This window comes from Papio anubis, chromosome 4 (assembly GCF_008728515.1).
Source record: "Papio anubis isolate 15944 chromosome 4, Panubis1.0, whole genome shotgun sequence".
Taxonomy (NCBI): Eukaryota; Metazoa; Chordata; class Mammalia; order Primates; family Cercopithecidae; genus Papio; species Papio anubis.
Window position 1 is genome coordinate 56,248,123 of NC_044979.1, and position 24,903 is coordinate 56,273,025.

Genomic DNA, 24,903 nt, shown 5'->3' on the forward strand with positions numbered 1-24,903 from the left:
TGGCATAGGACTATATGCACACATTCTGCTGACATTAATTTATTGGTTTTAATATATTATCCTATAGTTACACAAGATGTAACAATTGAGAGAAACTGAGTGAAGAGTACACAGGACATTGCTGTACTTGTTTTTCAAATTTAAAAACTAAAAACTTTTAGAGAAGGATGGGTAAGCATTAAGACTGAGAAACCATTATCCCATCCTGAAGCTTAATAACCAAGAGAAAGATTTTTTTTTCCTCTTGATGGCACCATCTTTCTCACGGTGGCACCTTTGCAAGGAAAAATATAGTGCTTGAAAAGAATTTTAGGCTGGGTGTGGTGGCTCACACCGTAATCTCAGCACTTTGGAGGCTGAGGCAGGCAGATCACGAGCTCAGCACTTTGGAGGCTGAGGCAGGCAGATCACTGGCCAACATGGTGAAACCCTATCTCTACTAAAACAACAACAACAACAAAAATTAGCTGGGTGTGGTGGCACACACCTGTAGTTCCAGCTACTTGGGAGTCTGAGGCAGGAAAATTGCTTGAACCCCGGAGGCAGAGGTTACAGTGAGCTGAGATGGCACTACTGCACTCCAGCCTGGCAACAGAGACTCCATCTCAAAAAAAAAAAAAAAAAAAGAATTTTAAAGCCCATCTAGATTTGGCATACAAATCCATTCCTTCAATAAAACCATCGAAAGGTCAGTCAAAAACACATATGGGCTGTAAGGGTTGTGCTTATGTGGGGAAGAGATGGGAGAAGGGGAGGGTTTGTTTAGCAACTATGGTTCAGAAGCAAAATTTGCCTGTTTACAAAGCTAGTTTAAATTTCCTATTAATGTATCCTTTGGCCAATTTATTTTCTGGACTAATTTTCACATTTTGGAATTCAAAGCAGCTTTGTCACCGGAAAATTTTTGAAAAACAGCCACTCTGGAGGGAACCTATTACTATCAATCCATTGAAAAATATTCACTGCACTCCTACCACTCACAGGCAGTAAGCTAAAGGTAACCGGGATGAAACACATTGGTATGCAAAGTGCTCCTACTGTCAGTGCTCACAGTCTTGGGAAATGTGAGCAGAATATGACCACAAAAGATAACAGCAGTCACCACAACTGGATTGAGAGAAGACAGACTATGGTGTCTCCTCTCAATCCATTTTTTTAGAATACATGCCACACAGAAATTAAGCAACAATTGCACTGAAAACTTGATATTTTATTCTCTTTCCCTAGACTGTGTATTGTGAAAGACTTTACGTTGATCATCACTGTGTCTCCAGCACCTGACAGGGAAAACACTCAATGTTTATTTGTCGGATCAGTGAATGAGTGACTGAATGAATGAATGAATGAATGTGAAAGGGGTGGAAGAAGGAAGAGAGAATTAACCAAGCAGCATATTGGAACCCTGAAGAGTAAGGCTACCTGTAAGAAATTTCTAACGGAAAAAGGACATTTAAGTTAAAAAATGTCCAATATTCAATTCTAAATTGTTTTTACATAGGCACAAAATTACTCCCTCTCATTTGCTCCCAGAATTAGACAAAGTCGCCTGTCACATCAACCAATGCCTTATGTGAGTAATCTGGGGAAAAAAATAAGGAAAGGGGTTCCTTGTCTGAATCATTAAGAAATAATGAGAAACAAGACACGTGAAGGTTAAGCAGAAGCAGAAAGAGTCAGAGGTCATTATACGATGATGTGGAAGTACACAAATCTCAAGGAGGACACTGGACCTCCTATTTTCTTACAGGATACTGAATAATTTGAGCCAATTTTACTTAAATCTCAAAGGTCTAAGAGACTTCACCTTACTATTTGGTTCAATAGTCCTTGTGTTTTTTGTTTAAGATAATAGGACCAAGAGATCATTAAGGGATAAGAGAAGGAAAGCAAAGAAATACAAATTTTTAGAAAATAAAGTTGGTATTCCCACTCCTAGATATGCATACAAAAGAATTTTAAAACAGCCACGTATACAATAGTGTTCATAATAGATAAATGTTAGAAACAGGTGCCCATCAACAAATAAAAGAATAAAACTGTTGCATATACTGTGATAACTGATTGCATGAATTGGTGTTATTCTGTCATACTCAATTGAGTTAAATCAAGAGATCAGGAGAGGAAAAGAGAAGCACACGGGGCACAAGTGCCTGGCCAGGTGTCTTGCAAGCCAGCTGCCAAAATGACCAAATGCCATAAACTTAAGAATAGCTTCACCTAGTAGCTACTGAAACAAACTGCCATGGCTCTGAAACTAGTTTTACCTACTGCTTTCACACACCAGTGAGATCTTGCCAGCTCCTAGAAACTTTCCTATTGCCAGTGAGTTTTCTTTCAAAGCCATATGTAACATTTCTCTTTCTGATAAAAACCCCCAAACTTTCTTAGTTCTTTGGACATACCAAAGACCACCCTGGCCTGTGTGCATGTCTTAAATTGCAATTCTGTTTTTTCAAATAAAATGTTTAGAGAAAAAAGAAAATAAAGTTGGAATTTATGTCTAGAAAAAGGAGGAGACAAAGAAGAAAACTCTAAAGGCAGTAAAGTAACCAATGAGTAATCTATGATTTATGGTGATTTTTACCTCATTTTGTCTGGTTTGACAATCATATAATCCAAAGATGACATTTCCCTTATCATCCTAAAAAAAAAATTAAACAGATGTTTATTAAATGTCATTGTTTAGGAAGTTAGAATGTTACTAGTTTTAAAACCAACCTGCAATAACTCAATCTTAGCAGTAAGTAATTTAAAAGAAGCTTTCTGTGCCTGTCAGAGGGGGACTGAATCCAGTTTAGCTAGTCATTTGGGCTCAAAGAATGAAATGCATCAATAGTGTAGAGCTCAGTGAATATGGGGAACTGTCTAGTAGGACTGAGCATGGTGAAGGAGTAAATCTTTTTATACTTCCACTTATGTCTTTGAAAATATACACATATGATAGATAATAGAGATGCCTAGGACAAGTCCATAGCATTCTTATAAGTAAAACATTGTGAATCACACAATTCCTTAAAGGTACCATTCTAAGACACAACTTACAATAATTATTTTTACTTAAAAAAGTACAGTGAATGTAACTGTGCAAAGCAAACTGGCCACTTGAATTATTCATGTGTGCTTATTATAGTAAAGCTAAATTTTCCTTAGAACACTTGACATTGAAAACACATTGTTAAATAACAATGCTGCACATGCCTGTAGTCCTAGCTACTGGGGAGGCTGAGGCAGGAGCTCAAGGAACCTACTTGAGCCATGAGTTTGAGGCTGCAGTGAGCTATGATTATGCCACTACATCCCAGCCTGGGTGACAGGGTAAGACCCTGTTTCTAAAAACAAAATAATAACAATGCTTCAAAAGTCAAGTCCTAACATATCTACGTCTGAAGAGACTAATCATATTTAATATTTTCTCCAATGATAAAATGTTAACATATTAATTAGGTTTAAACATTTTTACTTGGCATTTTTTGTCTAGAAAATGAAATTGTTCATTGATTCAAAATTTGAGTTATTATGTCAGATATGCCCATTTAGTTTTATTTTAAAATGAAGAAACATTTAATACTAATTTTTTTTTTTTTTTTTTTTTTGAGACAGGATCTCGCTCTGTCACCCAGGCTGGAGTGCAATGGCACAATCTCAGCTGACTGCAACCTCCACCTCCTGGGTTCAAGTGATTCTCCTGCCTCAGCCTCCTGAGTAACTGGAACTACAGGTGTGTGCCACCACGCCCAGCTCATTTTTGTATTTTTTTTGGTAGAAACAGGGTTTTGCCATGTTGGCAAGGCTGGTCTCAAACTCGTGACCTCAAGTGATCTGCCCGCCGCAGCCTTCCAAAGTGCTAGAATTATAATGTGAGCCACCATGCCCAACCTTATACTACTAAATTTCAATCACTTTATTCAATCTCACACACACAAAGCCATAAGATTAAATGCCAACAAGTTTATTCATTACCCCTCAATAAGATACAGTATAGAATTCTGTAAAAAGAGAATATAAATGATTAAAAACAGTATATTTTACATCTTACCACAATAAAAAAGAATATAGACATACCTTATATGTATAAATAATATTTCCATTTCTTTCAACATTTAATACACGTAAGCTCTCATAATCGTTTTCTAAAACATCTGAAATGATAATAGCAGGTTAATACTCAGCAGAAGATGGTTAGAAACATATCTAATCAATATATTAGTAAAGGAAACCAAATATAAATATATACTAATAATTCTATTATATAAAACTTAAAAACAGGCAAAACGAATCTCTTTTATTAGAAGTCCAAACAGTAGTGACCTTTAAGGAAGGAGAAAGCCATAGTCATTGAGAGGTATCTCAAGTGAGCCTTGTTAGGTGTTGGTAATGTTAAATGTCTTGGGTATACTGATGTACTCTATGATAACTCACTGAGCTGTATGCTCTTTTCTGTGTGAATGTTATACAATACATTTCAAGTATCTGTTAGTTTTTGCTTTATGCATTTTGAGGATACATCATTAAGGGCATACAAATTTAGAATTGTTATAGCCTCCTGGTGGATTAACCACTGTTAGGCTCTAGGCTGAGCTGCCAGCTGTCTGAGTACTCAATTAAAACAAGATTAAAAAGTTAATATTAACTTTTTAACAGTCAAGCTTTTAATCACTTACTGTGATGCTATAAAGCAAGAGGCTAAACAAGAGAAAGTGCTAATGTCCCTGGTCTATTTTCTCCCCATGGAATGGTGCTGTTAGCCAAGGGTCAAGTGAATCAGCATAGATATGGAGCTCTCTTCACTATCGAGGGACCCTCCCAAAAAGGTTCCTGCAGTATCATGGATCCAGGTGCCAAGGGTAGGGAGAGGGAGAAGAGCTAGGAGTGGAAAAATATTTCACTGGAGTAGAGAAAAAGCAGTCTTCAAAGCTCCCCTCTTCCACCTGCTAAGGTGGTTTTAGTGGTTTAGAGGCACCTGAGAAAGTTCTCTGCTAAAGGCCTCTGATAAAGAGGCCTCTAAATGAAGAACCTGGGCTAGGAATGCAGCTATCTGTAACAGTATGGCTGGCCAGCGGGGCCTGAATCACACCCATAACTCATTTCAGGGACTACGGTGCATTGGCCACACACCGAGTCGGATTTGAGGAGGGCAGCTTTCTCCCGTAAGGCCTGTCAGATAAAGTCTTTGTAACTGCACATGGTTGGGTCTGAAAAATTACACATAAATTTTTAAAATAGGAGCTGGATTAGCAACCCTTTATTCATTATACAACGTCCTTTATTTCTAATAATTATTTTTACTTTAAGGTCTACTTTGTCTGATATTAATATAACTACATCAGCTTGGTTAGTGCTTGCATAACTTTCTGTTATTAATATTCCTGTGTCCTTATATTGAAGATATGTTTTATAAGCAGTATCTACTTGGGATTTTTTCCTCCAATCTGACGTTCTTAATCTTCTAATTGGGGTATGTAGTCCATTTACATCTAATGTAATTACTAACATATTGGGTTGATATTTGTCATATTACTATTTGTTTTCTATGTGTCTCACCTGTTGTACTGCTCTTCTGGACTAAGTTTATGATTTCATTCTATTACCTATTAACTTGTCAGTTACATGTTTTTGCTATTCTTTTATTAGTTATACTAAAAGTTATAACATGCATCCTTGACTTATGTTTTAGTATTACGTGATGCAAAAAAAAATCTGAAGCAACTGAAACTCTCACACATTGTTAATAGGAGTATAAATTGGAAAACTGGCAGTACCTAGAGAATCCGAACACATGACTCAGCAACTACACTTATACATATATCCTCAAAAGAAATATATACATATATTTAGCAAGGGACAGATAAGAATGTCTATAGTACTGTGGTACATTATTGCCCAAACCAGAAACCCAAACTATCCATTAAGTGAAGAATGAATAAATTGTGTTATATCCAAACAATAGCACAAAACAATGAATTAACATTCTGCAATAACACATATAAAACTGAGCAAAAGAACCCTCCCCACCACCAAAAGAAGGTACAAATTGTATGTTTCAATTCATACACAAGTTTTCGATAATAGGCACAACTAATCTACAGTGTTAGATAAGTGACTACTAGAAAGGACCATGAAGGACTTCTGAGGTTCTGTTAATGTTTTCCTTGCTGTTCTGAGCCCTAGTTGCATGAGTGTGCTTCACTTTGTGAAAATTAACTAAGCTGTGAACTTATAACTTGTGTCCTTCTCTATATGAAAGCCGTATTTTGCGGAAGGACATACAGACTCTTTACACAAAACATTTAACTTATAAGTTAACTGACCATCTTTCTTCTAAAATTTTAGGCTATTTCTCCTAATTCTACAGTTAAAGGATTTAAACATTGGTAGATTCAGCATTGTAATTATCACTAATTGGGCAGAAGTGTGTATTTTTCCAATTTCCTCAAAAGTTATCCATAATTATGGCCAGGCAGAGTGGCTCATGCCTGTAATCCCAGCACTTTGGAAGGCTGAAGCAGACGGATCACTTGAGGCCAGGAATTCAAGACCAGCCTAGTCAACGTGGTGAAATCCAATCTCTACTAAAAAATACAAAAAATTAGCTGGGCATGGTGGTGCACACCTGTAATCCCAGCTACTCAGGAGGCTGAGACAGGAGAATCATCTGAACCCAGAAGGTGGAGGTTGCAATGAGCTGGGATCGAGCCATTGCACTTCAGAGCAAGACTCTGTCTCAATAAATAAATAAATAAACACATAAATACATAAATAAATACATAAAATTGCTTAAATTTGACTCGTTTTTACATTAATTATGACAAATTCTAATATTAAGACAAAACATATGCAAAATATCTGTAACTCAGCAAATTTCTATCTATATTCCTAAAAGGAAAAGACAAGATAAAAAATAAGGATAATTGGTGAGCTGGATACCGGCACTGGAGCTGGACGTGGGAAACATTTAGAGAGAGGAAGAGCAGGTTTCACTGAGAACTTAGACATCATCCTGAGATCTCTCTTCCCTTCCCCTCACAAGCAGCAGCTTTGTGCATCTCCTAGGGGCAGGGCAAAAGGATAGGGCAAAGTGTTTTCTACACATGGGTATAAACGTTTGTCAGTATATTGACATGTATATTGAGATGTCAGACTCACTTCACACCGAAGGATAATAAGGATAATAATTTGGTCTCTTAGGGGACTAGGATTTAAATAATCAGTTTATGGGCCGAGCATGATGACTCATGCTTGTAATCTCAGCACTTTGGGAGGCCAAGGTGGGAGGATGGCTTGAGCTCAGGAGTTCAAGACCAACCTGGGCAACATAGCAAAACCCCGTCTCTTAATAATAATAATAATAATAATAATAATAATAATAATGCTTATGGCTAAGTAGCCCTTCACAATTTAGAGAGTTCTCATTTCTATCTCATCTGCACTGTACAAGGTATTCCAGGCCTACTACACTTTTCAATGAGATAATGATACTTGACCCATATACAGTGAAAAGGTGGCATAGACTGAACTCAAACCTAGAAAAAGGTAAACAGAACAATGAGCTGAGTGTTCTATCAAGCTTACAATGAGAAAATGGGTAATTACTCAAAAGTCCTTTGAAAGGTAGATACTGTAGACATCTAAAGAGAACTTCAGTGAGTTCTTTTTCATCCTGTACATGACTCCAAACTTCTGGAATGCAATGTGTCAATATTTTGAGAAGTATTTTTTTTCTTTCAAGATTATAAGTATGCTGGGAGAGACCGTCTCAAAAGTACACTTAAAAGGTTTCAGCTAAGATAAGAAACTTCTTTACAAGAAATCTTGCTAAATCCAATTTACTTGCAAAGGCATATCTATTTTCAGATTACTATAACATTAAGAGGAAAAAATTCTCCAACAAACGCAGATTACAATAAATGACACATGCTTATCCCATTAAACTAGTGGTTCTCAACTCTGGCTGTCTTAAAATCATTGGGGAGCTTTTAAAAGAACACTGATGCCCCAAGCCATACCCAGGACAGTCTGATTTTATTGAGCTGGTGTGGAGCCCACTCTCTGATGTATATGTATGTGTTTTAGGTTCCCTGGGTGATTCTAACGGGCAGCCAGGGTTAAGAACCACTGAACTACAAATGTACATTACATATTAAGCAGTATTCGTTAGAGGGCATAACTTGGACCATCTTATAACCATGACAGACAGAGAGTTGAAAGAAATAAAAATAATGTTGTCATGGGAGCATTAGGTAATAACTGCAGGGCTGAATAACCCTGCAGTTAAGTACATGGTTCACATTTCAAGGACATTTGAAATAGACAAATTTGGTAATGTTGCAAATCCAGAGACCAGTGTCTCACCACATACTATTAAGCCATCAGCTCTTCCTCCCTGGACTAGCTGCCCATGTCTTAACACACCCTTTTAAAAGAAGTATTCAGTAACCTCTTTGCTTATTCATTCTGACTCTTCTCCCAGTAGTACATCACTGGAAAGTCCAGAGGAAGAAGTTTTGCAATTTCAAATGAGGAAATGTGGTTTAATTTCACAGTTTAGTGTACTCAGTGCTCATGAAGAAAACAATGTAGCATTTTGATAGATACTTGCATAGGTAAACCTATAAAAGAAAGGAGAGTACCTAGATATTGAAGGTATTGGCAAGGCATAGCTCTTGTAAAACAAAAGCTGGTTGGCCAGATATTCTCATTAGTTTCAATCTATTCTTTGTCAAACAAAAGTGATTTCACTTTACAGGAAGAGGGTTTGTCAAATGTGTACGTTTTATCCCAAACTGCTATGAGACAAAAATCAAAGTATTTGTCTTTCCAGTAACCATACTTAAGGAAAAAAATGTCATGCAGCCTCATACAAAATTTTGAACTAGTTCCTAATACATACATCAAGAGGTGATAAAATATGATTATGCCTATAACATTATTATTCTGTAAATAATTCATATAAATCCTCAGGCTTAAGATGACCAGTTATTACAATTCCTAAACCTATGCAGTAAACATCATGTGATTTATATTTCATATTCTGAGTAAAATGAAGTTAAGAGAGAAATGAGAATTAGAAAAGGAGACCAGGAAAGAATTAGCAGAAATAAAAGTAAAAAGGACAGATAGTGGCAAGAAAATAGTTTAAAAAAAAAAAAAAAGTGAAAACAATGTGACTAAGGTAACCTTCTGGCCCCCAAATCAATCTAGGAATATATAGGAGGCAACATAAAAAAAGTACTATTCTTGAATCAGTCACTTGGTAAAATATACCACTTCCCTGGCAAAGATTACAATATTTGAAAGACAAGTCAATCTGGTGTTTCATAAATCCAAGACTAATAAAAGCAGGCAAGAAAATCTACATCCTTTCCAGTCTTCAATATTGACATTTAAATGTTAGAAAACTTACATATTGTGGATCTTATTTTCTTGAAGATGTGATCAATCCCAACAAGGGATTGAGCACTGGATGCAAAAATCAACATGTAAGATCTGTTACAGTGCTGTATACCAGCAATAGTTACAACATGCCATGTTTTTAAGTGTGCTAGTTATGAGAGCAACAAAAAATAACCTAGGATGAAATCTAGCAAAACATGTGCAGAACCCTCATGGAGAAAATTCTAAGATTTATTAAGAGTCATTTAAAAAGATCTAAATAAATAATGAGCTATACTTTATTCATAGTTAGGAAGATCCAATATCGTAAAGATGCCAATTCTCCCCAAGCTGATCTATAGAGGCAATGTGAGTAAAGGAAATCCAAATCAACTCTTTTGTGAAATCTGACAGGCAGATTCAAAAAAATATATATGAAAAAGCAAAGGGCATACAACAGCTAAGACATGAAGAATACTAAGGTGAGGGGAGTTACCCTACCAGTTCTCAATACTTATCATATAGCATAGTTATTAAGATGTTGTCATGGCCTGGCATGGTGGCTCACGCCTGTAATCCCAGCACTTTGGGAGGCCGAGGCGGGCAGATCACTTGAGGTCAGGAGTTTAAGATCAGCCTGACCAATATGGTGAAACTCTGTCTCTACCAAAAATACAAAAATTTGCTGGGAGTGGCAGCGCATGCCTGTAATCCCAGCTACTTGGGAAGTTGAGGCAGGAGAATTGCTTGAACCTGGGAGGCGGAGGTTGCAGTGAGCTGAGATCGTGCCACTGCACTCCAGCTTGGCGACAGAGCCAGACTCTCAAAAAAAAAAAAAAAAAAAAAAAGTTATCAAGTTGAGATAATGGAACAAAATAAACTCAGAAAAGGAGACCTACATAAGGCAGCTTGATGTGACAGAAGGGGCTTTGTTGTGAGAACTAAAAGGACTATTTGGTTGATAATATTGAAACAATTAGCTATTAATATTTTTTTAACTGGACTCCTACATATCACATAAAAATAAATTCTAGGTGGATTAAAATAAAAAATGTAAAAAAGTCATAAAGCTTCTAAAAGTTAATATTAAAAATGTCTTCACGACTTCAAAACAGGGAGGACTTAAGAGATCCTAAAAGGTACAAACTATAAAGAAAAACTCCTAATTTAGACTACATTAAAATTAAGAACTCCTGTTTATCAAAGGCACCATCACAAACTGAAACAAAAGTGATAGATTGAGAGAAAAATATCTGCAACATATGTGATAAACAAAGAACTAGAATCCCAAAAACATAACTCCTAAAACAATCAATTAAAAAAAATAGGAAAGTGGACAAAAGGATGAATAGACATTTCACAGGCGGGGAAATTCAAATAGCCGGTAAATACATAGAGATGCTCAACCACGGAGCACAATGAAACAATTAGTCCTACCAGTTTGACAAAAAAAAAATTTTTTAATCCTGAACTGTCAAGGGCTTGTGAGGATAGTGAGTATCAGAAACATTTCCACACCACAAATTGGAGTGTTAATAAGTACAACACTTTGGAAAACAATTTGGCACCGCCCAGGAAAGATGAAGATGTGCACAGCCTATAACTCAGCAACTCCGCTTTTAGATATACATTCTAGAGAAACCTACGCCTGTGTGCACCAGGTGGTAAGAGTACTGACCATATAGCAAACCCCAGAAACCCCCCAAAAGCCACCCACTGGAAAAATAAGTTGGGTTCCCTAGGAAGCACTCTGAGACAGAGTTTACTACCCAGTATATTCATCAGGGAGTGCTCAGGAAAGTGGGATTAACACCCGTAAGAGGAAGGAGAAGGAAGCAAGTCCTGGTAGGGTGAGAAGTCCAGCAGCAATGCAGGCCCAATATCCTCAGGTGACCTTGGGCCTACCACAGAGGAAGCTTCAGAACCGAAATGGAGTTGTCCCATGTTCAATCAAAATGGCCAGGCCTTTAAAGCCCACTCAATCTCATGTGGTCCATACCCAAAAGGAAGTGAAGTTGGGTAGGGCAGCCCTCTTGCCAGGCAATCCCTGAAGGGGCTGACAGTTGAAGACCGCCTGCTGACTATACTCACAGCATCTGGGACAAACTCTTCTTTGAAAGGAAAATCTAAGGGGTGCATCTCCATGTCCACCATCATGTTGAATTCACACGATGGAACACTATATGGCATTAATTAATACAAATTAATAACTTGCAGCTAGCCACTCAATATGAGTACATCTCACAATATTGAGAAGGAAAATAAGCAAAAGGAATACATACAGTATGCTTTAAAGTTCACAGGCAAGCAAAATGAAATATTTTGCCGAGGGAGATATACATATGGGCTAAACTACAAAGTCAAAGTAATGTTAAAATATAAAAATTTAAATGGTTGCTAACCTAGGAGGTGAGGATGAGAGAAAGAAAGAGAATCAGAAAGGAGCACATAAGAGCCTTCAAGAATCTTGACATTGCTGTATTTTTAAGCTGGGTAGTGGGTACATGGTTTTGCTTTGGTTTTTTATTATTTACAGCTACAAGTTAAAATATTCTTTTATGCAGCTGTTTTGATTTTTAACAAATATCTTCTTTTATTTCAGGAGAAACCATTTTCTCAAAAGTTCAACCCAGAACCAGGAGCAAATGCAGTAACCAAATCTGGTCTCTTTCCTCCTTGACCCCTTTTTGACCAAAATGCTATCTTATAGGCACAGAATTTCCATGGCTGACTTAGCCCAGCTCTCTGTTTTGTCAGGAATATGTCATACATATTTCATGAGAATTACTTAGCACCTCTAAGAAAACTTCAATTGTATTTGTTGATGTAAAAATATTAAGGCTTCAAATTTAGAAAGCAAGTGTGCATAGAGGAGGCATTACAATGGTACAATTATTCATAATTTACATTTGAAAAGCTGGAACTTTGAAAGGATAATGATTTGCACAAATGTATGTAGTAACTGCTGTGCTAGAAATGAGACAGAATCTCAGATTTCCCTGCCACTGCTATAAATTACAGAACAGGAATTAATTTGTGTGGGGGTATTTTTGGGCTACCACCCACTGGTGATTATCAGAGGTGATAATTATCTTAGTATAACAGGGCTAATATCTTGCCAAGATATTTGCTCTGAAAGAGCAAAATACTACCAGTATCAGAAAAGCTAGTATTTTCAGAAAGTACCTTCTGAGGACCTAGAGCTATCTGTTGTTTAGTGGAAGGTCAATACACAAGTTCATATTTCTTCAGAGATGAGCGAAAGATACAAGGAAGCCAGGTCCAAGTGGATCACACATAGCTTTTCAAGCACAACACACATTACTGAAACGTAAGACTGTGGCATTTCACACTTCATCTAACTTCTCATTTGCAGACACCTGCCATTTAGCAAAATAAAGTGGGAGTCCAGAAAAAGGAGTATTTCGTGGTAAAAGACAGAGCTGCCTGTTGTATTTCAAAAAGTTAAGCCTTCAAAAACTTTTCAGACATTTGGGCGACTTTTTTTTTTTTTTTTTTTTTTTTTGAGATGGAGACTTAACTGTTGCCCAGGCTGGAGTGCAGTGGCGCGATCTCGGCTCACTGTAACCTCTGCCTCTCAGGTTCAAGCGATTCTTCCGCCTCAGTCCTCCCGAGTAGCCGGGATTACAGGCGCATGCCACCACGCCCAGCTAATTTTTGTATAAAATTCTTCTTTGACCACCCTCCCCACCTCGAAAAAAAGTAAAGCCTTACTAATCATGACACTAATGCAAACTCAACGCATACGCTACACAAACATATAACTCCTTATTTGGAACTAATAATATTCCAAGCCAAGGAAACCTACAAATAATTCCGCTATAGTCACAGGAGAGTGTGAAGATACAAGATAGCAACGTTGGATATGTAACTTACATCAATAAAAATTTCACCAGCGTTTAGGGAAAGGAGTTGTATATGTGGGTCATTTAATAACCACTTCCGAAAAACCCACTTCCAAATTTACCGAAGTGGACAACGCCCTACACGCAAGGTGAGACCCACAGGCATCGCTGCTTTGAAGCTGCATGTAAGCTCTGAAGCTCCAACATTTACAGAAGACTTTAAAAACTTTGTGAGAAATCACAACGTTCTCCTTCTTTAAAGTAGATCAGTGCTGGGAAGGCTCAAAAGTCACTTTCACTCCCTTACCGAATCATCAAAAAGCCCCGAGGTGGCTGGACCGGGAGCCGAGCATCTCGCGCGCAGCCCCAGCCTGCACAGGTGCGGAGCTCGGGGGCGCCTGGGGGCTCTCGCTCCACAGCCCGCAGCCCGCAGCCCGGAGGCGGCCCCTGCCCTCTCGCGCCTCTAGCGCCGAGCCCCGTGTCCCCTGAGCCACGGACACGGTTCAACAGAGGCAGAAACACGTCTCGCAAATATGGGGACAAACTGTTCCACTGTTGGATATAGGGTGGTTTCCTTGGTGGTCACGGATTCTTTCTCAAAACGTGAAGCTTCCAGGAGCACCCCTGTCTCGGCAAAGCCCCTGCGCGGCCGATGAACCCCGCGGGAGGTGGGATGCGACCGCTGGGCTGAGCACGACCCTCTGCCCTCGCCGTGAGGTGATGCTGAGGGAACCGCCAGCGTCCCGGCCCCTCGGCCAACGGAGAATTGCCGCGGGCCGGCAGCGAGCCAGGCGCCTCAGGCCCCGCCGCCACCTGGCCCGGGCTCTGCCCCCAGACCTTCCGCTGTGGCCGGGTGAGGGTGGCAAAGCCAAAACAGCCCTCTGAGGAGGGGAGCGGCGCCCTCGCACCAGCCTCCACAGGGCGGCAGGGCCCCGAGTTGCTCCCCGCCGGGTCGGAGCCCGGGGGCTATGAGGGACTCCCACTCCCCGCCCCCACCCCGCCCCGACGCGCGCCTCCAGCACCTGCGCCGCCGCTTCCGGCCCCGCTGGCCTCGGACGCCGCCCGCTGCGCCCGCAGCCACGGGAGCACGTCCTTCCCGAGGTCGAAGTCGGCGACGAGGCGGAGAGCCATCGCCCGGACACAGCCACCGGGCGGCTCTGGGGCCCCGCGCCGCGGGCATTCCCGGCCCCGCGTGGCCGCCTCGCCCTAGCGTCCCCGCGCCCGCCCCCTCCTTCCTCTCCCCCGCCCCCCGCTGCTTTCGGTTCCGCGGCGCCCTGGCCTGAGAAGCCCCGGCACCACCTCCTCCTGGCCCGCGGCCCTCAGCCGCTGGCGGCCCGCACCTGCCCCGGAGCCGGGCATGGCGGGTAGGGGTGGGGCGGGGAGGACCGGGCGCCAGGACCAGGCCCGCCGGGGCGGGAGGCCTCCGCGCGCACCCTCGGGGCCGAGGATAGAGGGCGCAAGGACGTGGGCGCTTCAGGGCCCTGGCGAGGCCGCTAGCCCAGTGGCTTCCAAACCTGGAGGGTAGGCCTATTTTCTTTATTCCCCGAGTGACCACTGTGCAGCAAAGTGTGGAAACCACTTGGCTTCAGAGAGCTGGGTCCCCTGGAGCAGTTCAGGGTCACCACAGAAGTAGGCCGTCTCTTAGGCCTATTCGCCCCAGCTTCGAGGTGGTGGTGCTTTATTAGTGTTATTAAGGTAATGAGTAGCAACTGGGAGCAGGTGACGAAGGTGATCCCATTGTAAGAGAAACGCTAAAAAGGGTTAATCCGCTTGATACAAACAGCGTCCTTTTTGTCTTTTAACTCCCTGCATTGGTTCGAGGAAGCTGAATTACCTAGGATTCCCCCTGCGGAGATATCTTTAAAAAGTGCTCTCCTTCTTACAGGGGCACATGTCATCTTGGGTGCCTTCTCACCTCCTTCCTACTCCCTACAAATAAGTTCAGTGTTTTCATAATCTCACCACTCCTCGGCGTTCTCTTCGTTCAGGTGCACACCACTGGTACACTCATTGGTTGGGTTACTGCTACATCCCATTCATCCTGAACATCGACGCCAGGTTATTACTCTCCTCCAAACCGGGCTTCCTCCTATCTCTATGCAGAAGACCTTGAGTAATAGCTCACTGCCCCGAGACAATGTGTCTTCTCTTTACCAGAGCCTTCACTCCTTTTTCATTTAGAAGCTCAAGTCCAGGCTCACTTGGCTTAAGGAACTTCTGACTCCAGCCTCCTTCCTTACAGAAAAACCTCCAGGTCCTTCCAGCCTGGCCACAGAGCCTTCTCCTCCGAACAGCAGCCCACAGGGACCTCTCCAACCCTAACCTCCTAGGGTAACGTTGCTAGTGCATCTCATTTGATACAGTACTCCCTTGAAACATGAAAACTGAATCTTAAGTCTCCATGCAAACCCTCTGCCCTTTGCCTCCCACCAGGGGCTAACAGAGCACTCTAGAAGGTGCTCGACAATTACTGAAGAATGAGTGAATACAGTAATAAAGAATGCTTTTTCACATGTTTCCCGAAGTTAAGGTCTGAAAACTACTTGTATTGACGTCATCTGGGGCACTGTTTTACAATGCAGACTCCTGGTCTCGAGTCTACACCTAGGCAAGACCCAGAAATGTGCATTTTACCCAGAGCCTCGGGTGATTCTTAGGCTAAGTTTGAAAACTACTCCAACTAAATGTAAAAGTCTTGAATTTTTTCCCCCCTAGAGACATGTTAAGATAAATGCCTAATGAAGCTGCTAATATTGTGAGTGAATAAAAGGAAGACCACTGGAGCCCCCGAGGAGCTAATGCAACTACTATTTCATATCGAATAAGCTTGTTGCCTTTGTCATACAGGAATATTGTTTGCCAATTTTTTTTAATTCAATACATTTCCATTGTTTTTATTTTTGCAGTTAACTTCCATTTTTGCCAGGCAGGACTGATTTTATAGTCAAGCAATGATGATATAAAAAATTCTCTTCAAATTAAGTGAAAAAGCCAATGTAAAGAAGGTGAGAAATAATAAGATAATAAAAGAAAGATGTGACCAAAGTCATGAGGGTGCTATATGAAGGCACGTGTATCAGTTAGGATTAGATTCTCCAGAAGTTAATAAGAACTCAGATTAACAGTAAATTAAACACACAAGTTTTATTCTGTCACCTATCTGGAGGTAGGCAGAATAAAGCTCTTAGGACAGGTTCCTGAATTTATCAGGGACCCAGGCTCCTTCCAGTTCTTTGCTCCACCTGATCTTGAGTGTACCCTTGTCCTCATGATCCAAGAGGGTTGCAGAAGCTTCAGCCTTCATGTCTGCGTTCCAGAAATCACAATGGGAGAAGAGGAATAAAAAGAGGATGCTACCTCTCTTTTAAGGATACTTCCCAGAAGGTCTACACAACATTTCTATATATGTTTCACTCACCAGAATTTAGTCACATGGCCAAATGTGGCTTTCAAGGGAGGCAAGGAAACATACCTGGCCAGTGATGTGCCCAGATAAAACTCAGGACAGTGTTACTAAAGAAGGTGGGGAAAGTAAATGTTCAGAAGCAATTAGAGATCTCTGTCAGAGTATGATGCCCAATTCTGGCCACTGAGTTGTAAGGAAACCTCTGCTATGACAGATCTCTCTATTCTTAAAACAAGAGACATGGGAAAAGATGGTCCCTTTCAGTCTTTAGATATTTTGGGGTCTGAATATGATTGCTGGAATTTCCGATACCTAGCACACTGAAAATGGAGTCATTGGAGTCAGAAGACTCCAGAGAACTACAGAGAAGAGAAACCTTGGTATATTATTTTTGGAGCCATCCTCTGCCCTTTCTGATATTAGAGATGATGAATTTCCTATTATTTAAATGATATTGAGTCAGATTTTTACTTGCAACCAAGGGTTTCTATTTTAAGGAGTGATCATTTCAAACTTTAGGACACAGGCCAAAGAGCACTATAATAACAGGTTTTTGCTTGAACACTTATTAGAGTCATTCTATATTTTGTATTGTTTTATTAACATAAAGTGAAGTTATGCTGAGGGAGTAGGCTTACAGGAAAAAGCTCAGATAATCAAAAAGAGTTTGTTGTAAAACCCTGATAACCTAAGGGCCTCTGGATTAGATCACCTGAAAGTCATTCTATGTATTATGTAAGCCAGTTTGAGTTGAGTTTTCTGTTACTTGTGCCAAAAGCATCTTAAATCAGGGATTTTCAAACTTTAATGAGCATTCAAATCACGTAAGGATCTTTTTTTTTTTTTGAGACAGAGTCTCCCTCTGTCGCCCAGGCTGGAGTGCAGCGGGGCGATCTCGGCTCACTGCAAGCTCCGCCTCCCAGGTTCACGCCATTCTCCTGCCTCAGCCTCCTGAGTAGCTGGGACTACAGGCGCCTGCCACCGCGCCCGGCTAATTTTTTTTTTTTTTTTTTTTTTTTGTATTTTTAGTAGAGACAGGGTTTCACCGTGGTCTCGATCTCCTGACCTTGTGATCCGCCCGCCTCGGCCTCCCAAAGTGCTGGGATTACAGGCGTGAGCCACCGCGCCCGGCCACACCTAAGGATCTTGATAAAAGGTAGATTCTGATTCAGCAGGGTGAGGTGGTGCCAAAGAGTCTACATTTTAACAAGTTTCCAGGTCATGCCAAAGCTGCTGGTCCACAGATGACATTTTGAATAGCAACATTCTGCTACTTAATGTGAGGATCTTTCCACCTCGGTATTGCTGCCTTACTGTCCACCATAGAGAGGGCCAGGTGAGGATGTGCATGGAAGGGCTAGCTTTGAAGATACACCAGAGCTAAAGGTCTGTATCTGGGGAGAAATCTAAAATGGAGGTAAATACTGATTCCAGAAGTTTGAACCATGCCATGAGTCACAAGTTCTAGTGGCAAGCCACAGAGAATCAGTAAGCTAAAGGGAGGAGATAAAGGTGCTTACACTATAGTAGATATGCAAGCACAAGGCAGGAAAAGAGGTGAAGCAGTGCAGTGAATCAGAATCTTCAAGGTGATGATTCTTGTGCACACCGAAGTTTGGGAAGCACTGGCGCTTTAAATGGCGGTTGTTTTCTTTCTTTCTCTTTGTGACTGGATTACTGAGTTTTAAACCTGTGTTGATTTGTTGCAGAGCAGAGACCTCACCAAGATGCAGTAGGCAAGGGGGTAGAGGAATATGAGTCCTCCAAAACATACTTACTCTGTGCACAGCACAACACAGCGATCCTAATAAAATAAATGGGCATCCTAAAGCAAGGTGATCTACTTTACATACGTTCGCTAACTTTTCAGTGTTCTTCTTAGTATAATTTCAAGAACAGTATTAAAGATTTACACAAGAGAAGATGAAAACAGATGTGGTTTTTCTAGAGAATTTTTAAAACTACATAAGATGTTCAAGATGAATAATTCCCGAATCGCCAATTCCAAGTGCTGTTATAATACAGATGTCTTTGCAGTCATTTCATAGCAGTTTTTAATTCTGTCCTAAAAATGAAGCACATTGACACCCTACATATTTTCTTCATCTAACAGTTTTGTTTAGATGTGTTTTAAAATAGAAGATATAGTCCCATTTCTTAAGAGTTACAAATGGAATTCCAAGGACTATCCCAACTCCTGTTAACAATAGTTTTCTGTGGGGAATGTAACTCAGTGAAGGTTGTTTTTTTGTTTGTTTGTTTGTTTTTGTTTTTGTTTTACCCTTAGGCACATGTTAGCTTTTCAATTTTAAAAACTAGCTTAATTTTTAAAAATGTATCTTCACTCTGATTTTGACTATAAAATTATTGTTCAGCCTTTAAGGGATCATCTTCCTGACAACTTCTGCTCATTTTTGTCCTGTGTAGTTGCATAGATGGCTACATGCTCAGGGCCATCATATATTGTTTGCTGTGGGGTTTTTTTGTTTTTTTTTTTTTTTTGAGACAGGGTCTCACTCAGTTGCCTAGGCTGGAGTGCACTGACGCGACCTCAGCTCACTGTAACCTCCCGCCTCCCGGGTTCAAGCGATTCTCCTGCCTCAGCCACCTGAGTAGCTGGGATTATGAGCATACACCACCACACCCAATTAATTTTTGTATTTTTAGTAGAGACAGGGTTTCGCCATGTTGGTCAGGCTGGTCACAAACTCGTATATTGTTTTTGTTTTCTTAGAAAGCTGACACTGAGTTTAGCAATGATTAATAGAATAACTCTTTAAATCTGCTTGGCTATTATTTATGATGTTAGCACTCATCCTGAAATTTGTTGAAAAGAAGACTGACACAGATTTTTTTAAGGAAATGTTCTATGGAATGATAGCCCTATGACTTGGCAGGAAATAAAGAACTGCCATTTAACAAGATGGACTAGACGACAGTTCAGATATTCTAAAGGAACTATATCTGATTTAATCAAAGGACAGGGCAGAATTGAGGTGACAATAGAGTACTAAACACTTCTGAGAGCAAGAATGCTTCACCAAGTTCCTTTTAAAGTTTTGTTGATGAACAAATATTAACTGTATGGAATTACTATATCTCAAATAGAACAATGGAATGTACAAAATATGAAGAGATCATCTGAGAAATATATAATCATATGAAAGTTATGTTACCATCTATGATGGCTCATTTCATAGAATAAATGAATACATGGATTTTAGTATCATTTGTAATGGCCAAGAAGGAAAGGATATTATATTCTGTATCAGTCAGAAAACAGTCCATTTTAAGTGGCTTGATTCTTCTCTTATTGAAACTCTATCATTTTCAAACAGAAACTTAATCTTGTGATTTCCACACAAATGTTCTTCCCCTTTCCTCCTTTTCCTTCCTACTTTTCACCGTTTATTCCTTCCCCTTCCCCTTCCCCTTCTAAACAATTCCATCCTAAAACTACCAGAGTAGACAAAGAAAAGCAAGCCTCTGCACAGGGGTTTGGAGCAAGGTGTTGACCAAAATTTGAATGTCAGAACTCAAGCAGGGAGAAGAGGTTATCCTTGGGGGATGGTGTGGGGACTAGGGAATGGTCACCCAGCATGAGATGTCAGAGTCTAAGTAGAGTGAGAAGGGTGTCCATGTGGGCCATGTGGGTGGATGAGTGGGCAAGGAGTGGTTTTCAGCCTGGGGTATCAAATTTCACGTGGCTTAGGGCATCTGCCAAGGAGGGGAGTGGTAGCTAAGATGAGGTTGAATGATTTAAGAGAATGTATTAAGAATAATGTGACCCATGTTTCTCACTGGCAGGCAAAAGAGTCACAAAAAAGAAAAAAAAAAGCTGTAGGGTTGGATTGGAATTATAAGTATTGGGTAAACATAGTTTTTATTTATTTATTATTTATTTATTTATTTTTTAGACGGAGTCTCGCTCTGTCACCAGGCTGTAGTGCAGTGGCATGATCTCGGTGCACTACAACCTCTACCTCCCGGGTTCAAGCGATTCTCCTGCCTCAGCCTCCTGAGTAGTGGGGACTACAGGCACGCGCCACCACACCTGGCTAATTTTTGTATTTTTAGTAGAGACAGGGTTTCACCATGTTGGCCAGGATGGTCTCGATCTCTTGACCTCATGATCCGCCCACCTCGGCCTCCCAAAGTGCTGGGATTACAGGCGTGAGCCACCATGCCCAGCCAACATAGTTTTTAATACATAGATGATGATAGGGAGATAGAGGGGTAGATATCATAATAAATATGCATATGCATATATGCACATACACGCATATATTCTCTAGTTCTGTCCTCTGAACATCGGGGAGCAGCAATGCCCCTATATCAATTGACACACCTGGCACAAAGAAAGATGAACCTGGAACACCTTCTAGTGCCAGAAAGCAAGAACATGCTGAAAGAACCATGAGGATATGTCAGAAGGACACAGGAGCCAGAGTGAATGAAATCCCTGTTGCAAAAATTATAACAGTGAGAAAATTATGACAGTGAAAGAGATCTGACCTAACCGACTCCATCTTGCTTCCAACCTGCAAGCTGTCGTTGTTCATTCCTGGATGTAGGCCAAACTAACTTTGGGAGGAACTTTAACTTTGAAACAAAGATGATAACAGCCTTTTCCCAAAACATACCCCCTTCTTGCCTGTGGTTATATAGGAGAATGTTCTTTTTTTAAAAAAAATAGTTTTTTTATGTCAGATGGGTAATGTCCCAACATTGTACCAAGATTCGAGGGTGGCACATGTCACATGTGGGCACGTGAACACCCAATCATCATGCTTATGAACTACGAAAGGATCAGAGAATATTCCTGTTTGTACAAAATACATCCTAAATTATCTGGGAGTAATGGGACATCAGATCAGCAGTTACTCTAAAATAGTTCAGAAAAAAATGTTTCCTATATTGAACTCCCAACTTTTCTGTAAGTTTGTGATTGTTTCAAAATGGAAAAACGAAAATTCTTTTTTTTGAGACAGTGTCTCTGTCTGTCAGCCAGGCTGGAGTGCAGTGACATGATCACAGCTAACTGCAACCTCCACCTCCTGGGCTCAAGCAATTTTCCCACCTCAGCCTTCAGAGTAGTTAGGACTACAGGTGTGTACCATCATACTCGGATAATTTTTTAATTTTTTTGTAGAGACAGGGTCTCACTGTCTTGGCAAGCTAGTCTTGAACTCCTGAGCTCAACTGATCCTCCCACCAGGTCCTCACAAAGTGTTGGAATTACAGGCAAGAGCCACCATGCCTGGCCTGAAATAAATATATACTTTTTTTTTTTTTTTTTTTTGAGACAGAGTTTCGCTCTTGTTGTCCAGGCTGGAGTGCAGTGGCACAATCTTGGCTCACTGCAACCTCTGCCTCCCAGGTTCAAGCAATTCTCCTGCCTTAGCCTCCTGAGTAGCTGGGACTACAGGCACGTGCCACCGTGTCTGGTTAATTTTTTGTATTTTTAGTAGAGACAGAGTTTCACCGTGTTAGCCAAGACGATCTCGATCTCCTGACCTTGCAATTCCCCCGCCTCAACCTCCCAAAGTGCTGGGATTACAGGCGTGAGCTACCATGCCCGGCCAAAAAATATTTTTAAAAATCATAAATGTTATCAGAAGGACTGGTATTTCTGAAGTCTCATGAAGTTTTTTTCTTTTTCCCCCGCATAAGGAACTATCATCTCCTATCGTGCTGCAGGCAAACTTTAGTGACATGGGTAAGTTTGATTTAAAACACTGAATTAAAAGATGCAAGGGCTTTACATTAGATTGCATTTCCCCCCACTGTACTGCAAACCCCTAATGAAATTAACCCCATTTATTGGCCTTGTGTTGTATGAATTTAATTCTCCAAAACTGGCTGAAATAAGCCATAGTCAAAAAACAGGAGAAGCTTAATGAAAAGTGTTATTTTTACCTTTTAAATGACTGTCCTTTCCTCTATAATAAGAAACTTCCATTAACTGGTCTCAGGAAAAAAATTACTAAAATCAAACTTTTTTTGCAAAATAATCATATGACTTAATTGCACAGGGAAATTGATGACAAATAATAAATAATATCTATTACAGAAATATTTTCATTGAAATATACACATTGACTTCCTGAAATCCTTTGTGAATTTCATGAGTAGCACTTAGCTATTTTAAAAGAAATGTGTGACAGATATTTGTGTGTGTGGCAGATTTTTAATGTCCAACTGCCATGTGTTCTGTACATAGATTTTTTTTCTCAAATTTCTAAACACAGTGGAAGCCACCAAAAAGAATATCTGAAGCAATTCATTAAAATCTTGGCAGCCAGACCCCAGCTCCCGCTTTCCCTGAAAGCTCCCTTTAATGAAGCTGAACCCTGTCCCAGCAATTCACTCCACAGAAGACCTACTGTCACCACCTCTGAAGAGGCAATTCCTGGAGGAACCAAGTCAGCCAATCGAGAGTCCTGAATAAGCAAGAACTAAGTAAATAAATTATCATTTCGAAAGTGATGGGTTAGTGTGCTCTTTTGAATGCCCCCTAGGAAAATAAATTTGATTAAAATTAAATATTTTGTTGTAAGATGTAATGCTCAAATTCAGGGGATTCTGGTGTCCCTCTGGAGACTGTCAGTTGTTGGGGGAGGAGGGAAATGCCAGCTGTCCTATGGCTGTTGAATCACAAGAGCTTATTTTCTTTGATAGGATTTTACTTTGAAAATATGCTGTAGGTGATCATAAATGAAGGATGTGTCTCCTTGCTAAGAACGTTACATCTTTCTGCATTTTTCACCTGTTTGTGGCTCTGCATGTTGTTTTTTTCACTGCTGTTCCCTCCAGCCGGCTTTGATAATGAGGGCTGGGAAATTTTTCCTGATTCCAGTGTTCCACGGGAGCCTCTTCCCTCCCTCCGGTCTCCTCCCAGTGGCTATCTCTTTGGTGTCTTTGTTCCCAGCACAAAATAGTCCCTGCTAGCATTGATCAAAGTTCTGTGAATACACACTGACTCATTAGCTACTTAAAGATCTTCGTTAAGCAGCTTCTTCTTTAAAATTTCAATCGTGGTTTATTTTTTATTTATCTTAGCATGAATCACAATATACAAAAGAAACCTGACTTAACATGGGGTATAAAAGAATTACCATATCATAGAAAATTGTTTTGAAAAAGATTTTACTGCGCCAAAAAAAAAAAAAAAACCCAAAGTAAACCTCTGAATCTTTCTTTACATGAATGCTAATAATACAGACAACTTTAGAGAAATTGAAACTAGCCCAGCCTGTTCGAAAGGGGATCCAAGCAATTCATCACCAAAACGGCCACAGCTCAGCCCTCTTAAAACCCGTTGTTTTCTGAAAATAATCTGCAGAAGTATTGAGATTCGTAGGTAATCTTTTAAACATTTTATGAAGGATTCCATTCGTTTCCCTCTTATGTTTAATTTTTTGAACTATGTTTAATTTAAACTGTCTTCATTCTCAAAAATCTATATCTTTACCAGATTTTAAAAGAGACTACCTCCTCCACCACAGAATTTTTCTTTAAAAAGACAATCAGCATGTTTATCTTTTTAGTCAAGATCCATCTCTGGGTCTGCTGGAAGAGAGACTATGAAGACAAATTAGAGCCCATGGGAAAGCGATACCTCTGTCCCCTGCGTGGAAGCAGCATGCCATCAGAATGCTTAGTATTAATCGCAACTTGAACCCCATAATGTGTCACCTTTCTCCTCAGGGCCTCCAGCTTTCCAAATGTCCATCTAATCTGTGTCCACCCCCGGGAGCAGATAGTACAGTTTCCCGTCAGGGTGTTCTTTGATAGTATCAAAACTTTGTCACTTAAGAAAAAGCCTGATATTTACACCAGGTTGGCCAAATGCTCAGCTAAGTCTCAAGAGGGTAAAGAATTTCAGGCATTAAAAAAAAAAAAAAAAAAAAAGGAAGAAAAGAAAAAAGGCCAGCAATAGAGTCATGTATTTAGTACTTGACTCAGAGTTAAGAGGCCTGGATTCTCGAGGCGGCCCGGGCATGAACAGGCTCCGAGACTTTAGGCAAGTTGCTTAACTTCTCTGAACTTGGTTTTCTCGTTTGTAAAATAAAAGAAGTTGAACTATGATCCCCAAGGCCCCTTTTGCTTATCAACAGTGCTGATTCTTAACTATAGTAGCAATAAGATCATCAAATTCACTTCCCAATCCCTGTCACCAAGTTCATATGCGGAGACAGAAACGGGCTTAGGAGAAAACTGCAACCTAGTAACCAAGGAAACATGAAAATTTTAACAGTG

General features: G+C 40.3%; 1 protein-coding gene, 1 long non-coding RNA gene and 1 other non-coding gene across 11 annotated transcripts in view; 1 reads left to right on the forward strand and 2 right to left on the reverse strand.

The window, feature by feature from the left end:
• Positions 1-14,463, reverse strand: part of GSAP (gamma-secretase activating protein) — a 108,991-nt gene extending 94,528 nt beyond the window's left edge. For 3 of the 9 annotated variants that reach the window (XM_031665949.1, XM_021935312.2, XM_021935317.2), the window contains exons 1-3: positions 14,258-14,460; positions 4,063-4,139; positions 2,585-2,641 (exon numbers count right to left, since the gene is read on the reverse strand). In XM_031665949.1, coding sequence (XP_031521809.1) covers positions 2,585-2,641; positions 4,063-4,139; positions 14,258-14,366 — 243 coding nt within the window. In that variant the 5' untranslated portion in view covers positions 14,367-14,460. Of the gene's footprint in view, positions 1-2,584; positions 2,642-4,062; positions 4,140-14,257 lie in introns of all 9 variants that reach the window. The other 6 variants (XR_004183443.1, XR_004183444.1, XM_021935315.2 and 3 more) reach the window with 4 other exon arrangements.
• Positions 14,464-14,564: 101 nt separating this feature from the next.
• LOC103883128 lies at positions 14,565-23,799 on the forward strand. The gene is made up of 3 exons (XR_645245.3): positions 14,565-14,756; positions 22,315-22,360; positions 22,893-23,799. It is a non-coding gene; the product is annotated as an uncharacterized LOC103883128 (long non-coding RNA).
• Positions 21,346-21,451, reverse strand: LOC116274798. Its single transcript, XR_004183570.1, has one exon. It is a non-coding gene; the product is annotated as a small nucleolar RNA U13 (small nucleolar RNA).
• Positions 23,800-24,903: the final 1,104 nt, after the last annotated feature.